The sequence below is a fragment of the Bufo gargarizans genome, chromosome 3 (assembly GCF_014858855.1).
Source record: "Bufo gargarizans isolate SCDJY-AF-19 chromosome 3, ASM1485885v1, whole genome shotgun sequence".
NCBI classification, from domain to species: domain Eukaryota; kingdom Metazoa; phylum Chordata; class Amphibia; order Anura; family Bufonidae; genus Bufo; species Bufo gargarizans.
Window position 1 is genome coordinate 43330277 of NC_058082.1, and position 13170 is coordinate 43343446.

The window sequence follows — 13170 nt, forward strand, 5'->3', positions numbered from 1 at the left end:
ACCGAAATTTTTGTTTCCTGGAGTCCGTAGGCAGCACAATATGCCCACCCTTAATAAATTATTGCTGCATACAATACATGGCTCTGTGGTGCTTTATACTGGGAGGTACTATGTAATTAATCAATCTATTGCTTGCTAATTGGTCTCTATTCTGGTTGTACCTAGGGGACTTAACCCTTTGGTGTGTGCTGCCTACGGACTCCAGGAAACAAAAATTTCGGTAAGTAAATTTTCGCTATAATACTGCCCCCTATGTACAAGAATATAACTACTATAATACTGCTCCTATGTACAAGAATATAACTACTATAATACTGCTCCTATGTACAAGAATATAACTACTATAATACTGCCCCCTATGTACAAGAATATAACTACTATAATACTGCTCCTATGTACAAGAATATAACTACTATAATACTGCTCCTATGTACAAGAATATAACTACTATAATACTGTCTCCTATGTACAAGAATATAACTACTATAATACTGCCCCTATGTACAAGAATATAACTACTATAATACTGCTCCTATGTACAAGAATATAACTACTATAATACTGCCTCCTATGTACAAGAATATAACTACTATAATACTGCCCCTATGTACAAGAATATAACTATAATACTGCCTCCTATGTACAAGAATATAACTGCTATAATACTGCCCCTATGTACAAGAATATAAATACTATAATACTGCCTCCTATGTACAAGAATATAACTACTATAATACTGCCTCCTATGTACAAGAATATAACTACTATAATACTGCTCCTATGTACAAGAATATAACTACTATAATACTGCCCCTATGTACAAGAATATAACTACTATAATACTGCTCCTATTCAATACTACTATAATACTGCTCCTATGTACAAGAATATAACTACTATAATACTGCTCCTATGTACAACAATATAACTACTATAATACTGCTCCTATGTACAACAATATAACTACTATAATACTGCCTCCTATGTACAAGAATATAACTACTATAATACTGCTCCTAATACTACTATAATACTGCTCCTATGTACAACAATATAACTACTATAATACTGCCCCCTCTGTGTACAGATAACGCAGGACAGTGCAGCATCTCTGTTTCACACCCCACGTCTGTAGTGCTGTGCTCAGCAGAGATGGCGGTGTGTAGCTGTGGGCTTCAGCAGCCATTACTGAGGTTTCCGGGAGCAGTAATAATTGATTCTCTTCCTGTGGGTGAGGTGATTGTCTCCTCTCCAGTCCTGGCGTGCAGTGACCTTCATGGACGTCCTCTGCTGTTTTCTCTTGTGGTATATGGCGGTGTAGTTTATTAATATATAAATTATTGATCTATTTATAGGCGGCTTGTCCTGCTCGGCCCTCGTGACTCTTAATATATTTTGTGCATACAACTAAATTTTGACAATCAAGATGGCTGCCCCCGGGAGGTTGTCGCACAGATTTTCTAGAGTCCTGAAAGGCAAGTAATTAGGTGCGCCATTTTTTTCCCCAATTTTTAATGGTGGCCATCTTTAATGTTTGCCAATGACAACCAATGATTTTTAAGGACAGGATTATATTTAGTCAGGAGTAAAAAAAAAAAATGAAATAAATAGCGATATCAGTTCGCGCTGCCTCCTTGTAAAGGGGGAGGGGGGGGGCTACGGAAAGCAAAGGCTTGATGGGACATGTAGTCCACCTGAACTGCAGCGCATGCCACATTGAAGTTTCCAACGGACCACCTATTACAGTTGTGGAAAAACTGCCACAGCGTCCGCACGGCCGGAGACATCCAGGTAAGAGCGGCTGCTCTTTATCACCTGGGAAAGCTGAGTGACAACCCCCAATATGGTTGCTACGTGGGGGTGTGATTCAGCTTTTCCAGAATCCTGAATGGCAGCCCATGCAGTGATAGGTAACTACGTCTACATGGCGGCATAACTCCGTGGCTTTATGATTCAGGATCCTAGGAAAGCTGGGTGACAACTAATATGGCTGCCACGAGGGGGTTTGATTCAGCTTTTCCTGAATCCTGAATGGCAGTCCAGCATATTTAAGCCATGAAAGGTCTTTGTTTCCTTATGGCTGACACCTATCGTCTAGGATCCTAGGAAATCTGGGTGACAGCTAATATGACTGCTATGACAGACCTTGTGATTCAGCTGTCCCCGAATCCTGAATGTCAACCTGGCCTAGTCATGGACTAAAAGGTCCCTGCCTCTGTACGACTGTATAACTAGACGGACTTAACACTAAGAATGCTAGGAAAGCTGGGTGGTCACCCAATATGGCTGCCACGACAGGGCGTGATTCAGCTTTCCCAGAATCCTGAATGGCATAGCGGCCGTGTTATGGTCCCTGTTCCTGCACAGTTGTATAACTGGATGGATACATCATTCAGGATCCTAGAAAAGCTGGATGGCAACTAATATGGCTGCTGTGACAGAGAGTGTTACTCAGCTTTCCCAGAATCCTGAATGACAGCCTGGCCTCATTATGGAGTGAAAGGTCCCTGCTTCTGTACGACTGTTAACAATCAGGAAAGCTGGGTGATCACCCAGTATGGCTGCCACGATAGGGGCGTCACTCAGCTTTCCCAGAATCCTGAATGGCAGCCCATGCAGTTATAGATCCCTTTGTCTGAAATGCTGTATAACGGCTTGGCTTTATCATTCAGGATTCTGGGAAAGCTGGATGGCAAACCAATAAGGAGACGGTTACATCTCCTCACGGGGGACTCAGCTTTCCTAAAATCCTAAATGGCAGCCCAGCCTGGTTACTCCATGAGAGTCTCTGCCTCAATACGGCCATCAATCAGGATGGTAGGAAAGCTGGTAGCCGCGGTTCCTTCTCCCTTGGGTGATCACCCAGCTTTCCTAGGATTCTGAATGTTAAGTCTCTGTATTCGTACACCCAGACACTTTGCTCCATGACAACGTCTGGGAAAGCAGAGTTACAGCCCCTGTCATGCAACCTTATTAGTTGTCACCCAGCTTTCCTAGGATCCTGAATGTCAAATCCGCCCAGTTACACAAGCATAACACTAGGCTGATTTACCATGCAGGATTCTGGAAAGTTGAATCTTATTGCAGCCATATTGGTTGTCACCCAGCTTTTCCAGGTTCAAGTATTTGACTAAATTTGTATTCCATATCTCCATTGACTCCTATGGGAAGGATATGGTTTGATAGGGGGTTGTGTAGCGTCAAGGTGTGTGTTTGGCACGGTATAGCAGAGGGTGTGGCCATCGTGCCAGGGACTCTGCCAACCAGCAGGGACATGAGTGAAGTTTGGGCACTGGAAAAGCCTGAGCTGTCCTGCAGATAGATGAGACGCAGCGCCCCTCCCAGCACCAGCATCCATCCCTTGCCTGGGACCAGCACCACCTCCCTCGCTCTCCCACACACTCGTCTCTGCACAGATCCATTAACATCCCAGTTTGCATAATCCAGCGGTGAGTAGCATCATTCAGTCATGTATGCAACCTCAAGATGTAGCAGAGCTGAATTTATCATCAGCTGCAGGTAAACCTACTGCATTATCTTAGCCCATTGACCTATTAGTAGTGAAATTAACAATTCCAGCTCTGCTACGTCCCACGGCATCAACCTGCAGGGGAGCAAAAATCCTGGGGTTTATAGTTCCCAAACAGATTTGCATGACAACCTTTTGCATAGAGTTTGCCATTCGGTTCAGTATACCGGTGTAGTTGGGCTAAGTTTGTTATTTGGCACAGCTCTGCATGTGACATTAGGGATTTTGCACAGGGCTGCAGGTAAACCGGCTGCATTATTTTCACTGTTATCCATTGACAAGCTACAAAGAAATTACAGATTCGACTCTGCTATATCTGTAAGATACTCACTATTCACATAGTTTAGAAGCTTAAAAGGAAGTATAATCCTGCCCAAAGTTTTGTGCTGGGAGCAGTAGTTCTGCAAAGATGTTGCAAGTCCATTTCCTCTTGATTTCTAATTTGTCTTTGAATTAGTTAACTGTGTACTGATGTAGTAGAGCTGAGTTTGTCACTTAGCTGCAGTCGCAACCCAAAAGCGCTGCAAATAGCACATGGTGTAGCTGAAAATCCCCAGTGCGTGCGCAACACCGGGGTCCTGCTCATGGTGGTCTGTGTGAACTTATTGACAGTTTCAGCTCTGCTACATCCGTATTTAGAACATGCATGGCGATTTTGGGAATTTCTTGTTTATGTTGTCACCAAGTCCGGTTGTTATTAAAGCAGGAACGTGACACGGACGATTCTGGAACCAGTCAATTGTTGCTGCCGCTGGTAAACATAGGAAAGAGGTAAGCGGCTGCACACACACACAAAAAGCTTGCATGTATAAATTTTTTTATTTTTTTTTATTTATTTTTTTAGCTTTTTTAAGTTTTGTAGATTTTTTATTTTGGACTTCTTATTTTTTTATTTTTTTACCCTTATGTTTTTTATTTTATTTAGGTATTTTTTACTTTGGACTTTACTTTTATGTTTTTGTGGCTTTTTTTGTTGTTGTTGTTGTTTTTACCATGTTTTAAGGCAAAAAACGGCAGATGGATTTTTTTACCCTTGTATTTGTTTTTAGATTTTATTTTCATGTTTTTTTTAATGTTTTTGTGACATTGTGTTTTTTTTTCTTTTTGTTGGCATTTTTGCCATGTTTTTATGTAAAACATACTCCAGCTGGATTTCTTTTAATTTTTCCTCATCATTTTTTTTTTTTATATATTTTTTTTTTAACTTTAGGCTGATGTCACACATAGGGTTTTTTATGTTTTTGTGACATATTTTGTGGATTTTCTTGGCAAAAAGCGCCAGCTCCAGAAGATGTTGCATGGAAGTTTATCGGAAATACTAAATGCATGACGCAAGGACTCTCTTTGTAGTGGTGTTTTTTTTTCACTCTTGAGGTTTTTCTAGTCAGCGGCTGCTTTTTTTCATTTTATTTTTCTGGCTGCTTCAAAAACACATGCAGTGTGTCTTGATGTTTTTTTATGATGTTTGTTTTTTACTGATGCTTTTTTAGCATACAGCTCTACAGAGGAAGTAACATTGCAGAGCGGCACATGCTTTACTCTAAAAAATGCCAGGAATACATAAAACACCATTAAAAATACCAGGTGCTAAAACACACTGTATGGGCCAAATGCCCCAAAAAGTTACAAAAAAGACTGTTGAACTTTTTTTTAGGTCTTTAGGGACAAAACTGCGAAGGAGCTCAGTTTTTTTTTTTTCGTGCTTTGTATTTTTTGCATTTAAAAATAAATAAAAATATTGTGGATTTTTTCATTTTTGCCCTTCATTTTCTTTTCTTTTTTTTTTCTTCTAATGTACTTTTTCCAAGTCCAATAGAGAGGCCTATGGGGAAAAAATGCATACAAACAGGCATACCCTGAGCAGGCTGCATTTAAAGGGATAAAAAAAGACTAAGAACAGTAAACACGTAAAGCAAAAATGTTCTGCATTTTATAATAAACTTTAGACAGTGAAGTAACATCCGGCTGCATAAAATTATATTGCAAACAACACAAGGAATTACCCCCAAAAACATCTGCAACATCACGCTAAAGGAAGCCTAATGGGGATGAGTCGGCAGCTAGGAATATACTAGAGAACTGCTGAAGGGGCAATTACCTAATATTTAGTATTGAGTCTTTAAGAATATAGCAGCAAAATCGCAAAATCAGATCCTTTGGGATCCAGAGCAATAAAGTGATAAAATATGCATCAAGGTGAAATCTGATCCCTCGCAGAATCTGCTTTATTATTCATCGCAATTACTGAGCTCCGTGGCGAAGAATCTCAAAGCAGACAGGACCTGTGGTCTGGAATGACTGGATTCTATTTTGAAATGTTTTCTTACCTTGAGGCTTCACATTTCAATTTAAATCCAGGCAGGAGGACCATAGAATAAATCCAGACCCCCAGAAGAGACCTCAAAACTAACCCGCAAACCAGACTCTACAATAAATCCAGACCCCAGACCATCCATCAAAACTAACCCCCAAACTAGACCCTAAAATTAATCCAGACCAGACCTCAAAATTCAACTGCAGATAAGACCCTAAAATTAATCCAGACCCCAGAAAAGATCTCAAAACTAAACCCCAGATCAGACTCTAAAATTAATCCAGAATACAGACCAACCTTCAAAACTAACCCCCAAACTAGACCATAAAATTAATCCAGACCAGACTTCAAATTGCAGATCAGAACCTAAAATGAATCCAGACCCCAGACCAGACAAGAAAAGGAATCCAGACCTGACCTCAAAACTAACTTCCAGATTAGATGCTAAAATTAATCCAGATCCCAGACCTCAAATCTAACCACCAGACCCTAAAATTAATCCAGATCTCAAAACTAATCCCCCAACTAGACCCTAAAGTTAATCCAGATCCCAAAGCAGACCCTAAAATTAATCCAGACCAACCATCAAAACTAACCTCCAGACCAGACCCTAAAATTAATCCAGAATTCAGACCCACGCTCAAAACTAACCCCCAGACCAGACCCTAAAATGAATCCAGAATCCAGACCAACCTTCAAAACTAACCCTCAAACTAGACCATAAAATTAATCCAGACTTCAAAATTAAATTGCAGATCAGACCCTAAAATTAATCCAGACCAGACAAGAAAATGAATCCATACCAGACCTCAAAACTAACTCCCGGATTAGATTCTAAAAGTTATCCAGATGCTAGACCTCAAATCTAACCACCAGACCCTAAAATTAATCCAGATCGCAGACCTCAAAACTAACCCCTAGACCAGACCCCAAAATCCAGACCCCAGACCAGACCCAGAAAATAATCCAGACCCCAGACCAACCCTTAAAACTAACCCCTTGACCAGACCCTAAAATGAATCCAGACCCCAGACCAAACCTCAAAATTATTCTGCAGATCAGACCCTAAAATTAATCCAGACATGAGACCTCAACTAACCCCCAACCAGAACAAAAATTAATCCAGACCCTAGAGCAAACCTCAAAATTACCCTGCAGACCAGACACAAAATTAATTCAGACCCCAGTCCAGTCCCCAGCTGCATTCTCTTCACCTCCAGGCACCAACCCACTAGGTCTTGATGCCTCCTAGCATCAAGTCCTGATATGCAGTGGTGGAAAGCATCCAGACCAGGTGTGGTGGCGCTCAGAGATCAAGAGGTAAGTGATGATGGGAGTTGTCTGTACTACTAAATAACGACGCGTTTTAACCTCAGAAATGAACCGCAATTTGACCACAACATCTGAATGTGGCCTGTGTTGGCAGCCAACCAACCGAGCACCAACCGTCTGTAATTTGCTAGTTTTGACAGACGGTCAGTCCAGCCGTGCACATATATATAGTTTGAATTGCTGGTTTGTTTAATCTCTTGTAGCGGTTTTCAGATAATCCAGCCGTGGTCCAATCAAACCTGTAACTATCACGACCATGTTTATGGCCGTGACTCCTTGGGAGCCGCATACAGTTGCCCGCGGTTTGGGTTGTAGTGTCAACCGCAGTTTTTTTTTTTTCTTCTAACGCGCATGCAGACCACAAGGGGATGGCACTGCATGCTGCACCCTCTTCCGAAGGTATGCATACCGCACACCAAAGAAACACCACCGTGCAATAAAATCAGGGGGACGCCAAACGAGGCAACGGTGAAAGGATGGCGGGGAACGCCACTCACCACGCCGTCAGAGGCGAAACCCCCAGAACGCTCTCCATCCGAAGAGCGCGCATGTACCCCTTCCGCAGACGGCGGTACATGCTTCACCCTCTTTCGAGGGAGGCCACATGAGAAGCCTCTGTGGTCATACTGTCACGGCTGAGGATGGGGGAAAATCCTCAGCCGTGCGATGCCAGATGATGTTATGGCTGCTCGGCCAGGACAACAGGATAGGGAGCAGGTCACCTCCTACAGCGTCCCTAACCTGACCCTAACTCCTATCTGCATGGGCCGACCTTAAAGGTAGGAGGACCCATGCGCAGGAACCTAGGAGCCCTGACTTACACAAGGAAGGTCCCAACAGAACATCACATACAACATCACACACAAGAAGACATAAACATAATGACAATAATGGTTAAAAAAAAAACTGCGGTTGACACTACAACCCAAACAGCGGGCAACTGTATATGGCTCCAAAGGAGTCACGGCCATAAACATGGTCGTGACACTAACCCATTCACAGCAAGACTCCATCGAAAGTAACAAACAGAAGTACCTGATAAGCATAACAGATCCGTCAACAGCAACTTGTTAAATATGTAGCACAACAAACTACTTACACTGACCAGATATGGTATCTGTTGACCACGGGGTCCATGTTAATACTAGGCAGATCAAATAACATGATGAGGGTAGAATGCTTTGATTTTTCTATACTTACTGATTTTATTTCTTTAGTCGCTTCCAGAGCTGCATTCAAAATTCTGCTGTGCACTGTGGGAGATTAGATGACATGTCAACACACTGTCAGCCAAATATAACACACAACTAGCTTATAATGTGGAAATGAATTTCAGATAGGTCCCACGTCTGAGACTCCCACCTTTCAGAAGAACCGGGGTCACCTTGCATGGCTGTTGTAACTCCCATAGACAGGGGCTTTCTGTTCTTCCAATAGGTGGGAGTCTCATAGGTGGAACACCCAATCGTTGACCCAAAAAATAATACAGCACCCAAATTGCTACAGAACTCGGCCTGTAGTTATGTCTCAGGCAGATATGTAAATGATTACAGCTGTGGTCTGATTAGACACTGGGTGTTGCCCAGTGTCTCACAAGAGGGCATAAAAGTGCTCCCCTCTCTGCCCCATAAAAAGGCTCTCAGAGCCTACTTTTGGGTAGTGTACCTCTTGGTGAGAGATCATTGACTGATAGACATGCCTCAACGACGCACTCAAATACATTTTGCTCAGTTGAAAGACATTGAGAGGGGGCAAAACGTTGGACTGTGAGAAGCAGGATAATCATTTGGATGTATTGCCCGCCATCTTGACTCTTCTGACCTACCGGTTAGGAGGTGTTGGGAGCAGTGGTTACAGGAGGGCACATATGGTAAACCGGAACGGAGCAGACAGAGCACAAGTACAGTATTGTTTGATCCGCCAACAAGCAAGAGCAGCTCTCAGTTTCATTGTCCACCATCCAGACATCGGTGGCCCCTTCATTATACCTGTCTTTGCCCGGACCATTTCCAGGCACTTAGCAGAAGGAGATTTGGTGTCATTGTGTCCATTACGCCGTGCTGCCGTTGACAGCCAGCCACCGTTGACAGCCAGCCACCGTCACCTTCTATTGCAGTGGTGTCATGAATGAGAGATCTGGACTGCTAGGGACTGGAGCCGTATTGTCTTTACTGATGAATACAGGTTCTGTAGGATCTGGTTGGGTTGGGGTACAGAGGCCTCGTGCTGAGAACTCCAATCCTGCCTCTGCTGTGGAGAAACACACTGCCCCAACTGCTGGTGTGATGATCTAGGGGTGACCGACTGTCATATGCAATGGCCCCCAGAAGTGATATGAGGGTCACTAACAGTGATATGTGCAGGACATCCTGCCACCAAATGTGTCCTCCCATGGCAGGGCTTCCAACTGGCGTTTTTTCAGCAGGATAATGCTCGCCCCCACACAGCAAGGGTTTCTCAGGAATGTCTGGAATGTCTCCTCCAGATTACAACACTGTCTTGGCTGCCCGATCCCCAGATTTATCGCCAATTGAGCATTTATGGGACCAGCGGGGACCCCAGCTTCACCAACCTACAAGTGTTCAGCATCTGTGGGCAAATGTTAACCAGGATACCATACAGAACCTATAAGCCTCCATGTACAACTGTATCTCATCTTGTATCCAGGCTAGAGGCCGTATCTCATCCTGTATCCAGACTAGGGACCGTATCTCATCTTGTCCAGGTTAGAGACCATGTCTCATGTATCCAGGCTAGAGCATGTATCTCATCTTGTATCCAGGCTAGAGGCCGTATCTCATCTTGTATCCAGGCTAGAGGCCGTATCTCATCTTGTATCCAGGCTAGAGGCCGTATCTCATCTTGTATCCAGGCTAAAGGCAGTATCTCATCTTGTATCCAGGCTAGAGGCCGTATCTCATCTTGCATCCAGGCTAGAGGCTGTATCTCATCTTGCTTTCAGGTTAGAGGCCGTATCTCATCTTGCATGCAGGCTAGAGGCCATATCTCTCCTTGTATCCAGGCTAGAGGCCGTATCTCATCTTGTATCCAGGCTAGAGGCCGTATCCCATCTTGTATGCAGGCTAGAGACCGTATCTCATCTTTTATCCAGGCTAGAGGCCGTATCTCATCTTATATGCAGGCTAGAAACCGCATCTCATCTTGTATCCAGGCTAGAGGCCGTATCTCATCTTGTATCCAGGCTAGATGCCATATCTCTCCTTGTATCCAGGCTAGATGCCATATCTCTTCTTGTATCCAGGCTAGAGGCCATATCTCATCTTGTAACCAGGCTAGAGGCCATATCTCATCTTGTATCCAGACTAGAGGCAGTATCTCATCTTTGATCCAGGCTAGAGGCCGTATCTCATCTTGTATCCAGGCTAGAGCATGTATCTCATCTTGTATCGAGGCTAAAGGCCGTATCTCATCTTGGATCCAGGCTAGAGGCTGTATCTCATCTTGTATCCAGGCTAGAGGCGGTATCCCATCTTGTATCCAGCAGGTTAGAGGTCATATCTCATCTTGTATCCAGGCTAGAGTCCGTAATTCATCTTGTATCCAGGCTAGAGGCCGTATATCATCTTGGATCCAGGCTAGAGGCCGTATCTTATCTTGTATCCAGGCTAGATGCCATATCTCTCCTTGTATCCAGGCTAGATGCCATATCTCTTCTTGTATCCAGGCTAGAGGCCATATCTCTTCTTGTATCCAGGCTAGATGCCATATCTCATCTTGTAACCAGGCTAGAGGCCATATCTCATCTTGTATCCAGACTAGAGGCAGTATCTCATCTTTGATCCAGGCTAGAGGCCGTATCTCATCTTGTATCCAGGCTAGAGCATGTATCTCATCTTGTATCGAGGCTAAAGGCCGTATCTCATCTTGGATCCAGGCTAGAGGCCGTATCTCATCTTGTATCCAGGCTAGAGGCGGTATCCCATCTTGTATCCAGCAGGTTAGAGGTCATATCTCATCTTGTATCCAGGCTAGAGTCCGTAATTCATCTTGTATCCAGGCTAGAGGCCGTATATCATCTTGGATCCAGGCTAGAGGCCGTATCTTATCTTGTATTCAGGCTAGAGTCCGTAATTCATCTTTTATCCAGGCTAGAGGCCGTATCTCATCTTGTATCCAGGCTAGAGGCCGTATCTCATCTTGTATCCAGGCTAGATGCCATATCTCTTCTTGTATCCAGGCTAGATGCCATATCTCTCCTTGCATCCAGGCTAGATGCCATCTCTCCTTGTATCCAGGCTAGAGGCCGTATCTCATCTTGTAACCAGGCTAGAGTCCGTATCTAATCTTGTATGCAGACTAGAGGCTGTATCTAATCTTGTATGCAGACTAGAGGCTGTATCTCATCTTGGATCCAGGCTAGAGGCTGTATCTCATCTTGGATCCAGGCTAGAGGCCGTATCTCATCTTGGAGCCAGGCTAGAGGGCGTATCTCATCTTGGAGCCAGGCTAGAGGCCGTATATCATCTTGGATCCAGGCTAGAGGCCGTATCTCATCTTGGATCCAGGCTACAGCCTGTATCTCATCTTGTATCCAGGCTAGAGGCGGTATCCCATCTTGTATCCAGCAGGTTAGAGGTCGTATCTCATCTTGTATCCAGGCTAGAGGCCGTATCTCATCTTGTATCCAGGCTAGAGTTCGTAATTCATCTTGTATCCAGGCTAGAGGCCGTAATTCATCTTGTATCCAGGCTAGAGGCCGTATCTCATCTTGTATCCAGGCTAGAGTCCGTATCTCATCTTGTATCCAGGCTAGAGGCCGTATCTCATCTTGTATTCAGGCTAGAGTCCGTAATTCATCTTGTATCCAGGCTAGAGTCCGTATCTCATCTTGTATCCAGGCTAGAGGCCGTATCTCATCTTGTATCCAGGCTAGAGGCCGTATCTCATCTCGTATCCAGGCTAGAGGCAGTATCTCAACTTGAATCCAGGCTTGAGGCCGTATCTCATCTTGTATTCAGGCTAGAGGTTGTATCTTATCTTTCTTTCTTGTCGATGAGTGTATATGGAATATCGTGTATCGGTGACCCCATCCTCCTGTAAAGTTCTGCCACAGTGAGGTGAGCACATGACTAGTGTAAGTTTGGTGTTTCTGTCCATGTAACCTTTCTCTACTTACTTTCCAGCTCTTCTGTTGATGGTCCCTCCATAAAAGTGGAACATTACAAACCCCCCGATAGAAGAAGAAGCCATGGATAAGATATTAGAAGCCGTCATGCAGTCTTCTTATCCCATGTACGTCAAGCAGAGCTTAGCACGACGTGTCATCGAAGCTTCCAAGCAGCCTATTGACACTGAGCAATGTTGGTCCATGTTAGAACTTTCCACCAAGCTCTTCTTCCTGGGCGAATCCCGTTTTGCCAGGGAAACGGCCAGAGAAGTCCTGGAAGTCTACGGCAGGTACCACCCAGATGAATTTGAGGAATTTTTCAATGAGATGTTCATAATGAGTCTTCTTCAGGAAGGATACGGGTCTCTCGGGAAGAGACATGCCTACATCTTGGACTACATCCATCACGGCCTACAGTTTGTGTCGGACAAACCTTCTGCGGAGGAGATCTTTCGGCTGTTGAGGATAGAAGTTCTCCGCATCGTCTGCGAGAGGCCGAGTCTTTCAATCTGCGTGAGGGTCAGCAAACTCTTGAGCTGCTACCCTCAATGTGTCCCGGAAGGGAACCACCGGCTCCTGTTCTGCCAACAGATGATGAGGTGCATCGGGCAGTTCCACTGTCATTCCGAAGGAGAGGAAGGGATCATACAGTTTCTGGACCAGGTGAACAGAGTCAGTGCTCTTCTGCAGAGTATCTGGAGGCTTCAGTCTTCACTGGTCCTTCCATCCCTTAAGGAGCTATTCGCTATTATATCTCTAACAGGTAAAAACATGAAACTGCCGCATAATATAGGGAATAATGCCGCCAACGAGGCATAATGCCGCCATATAGTGCCAAGATAATATTGCTGCAGTATAATTAGCCCT

The 13170-nt window shown here is 44.1% G+C and overlaps 1 protein-coding gene across 1 annotated transcript in view; it reads left to right on the plus strand.

Annotated features, from left to right (window-relative positions):
• Positions 1–3411: 3411 nt before the first annotated feature.
• Positions 3412–13170, plus strand: part of USP35 (ubiquitin specific peptidase 35) — a 29588-nt gene continuing 19829 nt past the window's right edge. The window contains exons 1-3 of the mRNA XM_044287065.1: positions 3412–3449; positions 4236–4300; positions 12320–13066. Coding sequence (XP_044143000.1) covers positions 12385–13066 — 682 coding nt within the window. The 5' untranslated portion in view covers positions 3412–3449; positions 4236–4300; positions 12320–12384. The remainder of the gene's footprint in view (positions 3450–4235; positions 4301–12319; positions 13067–13170) is intronic.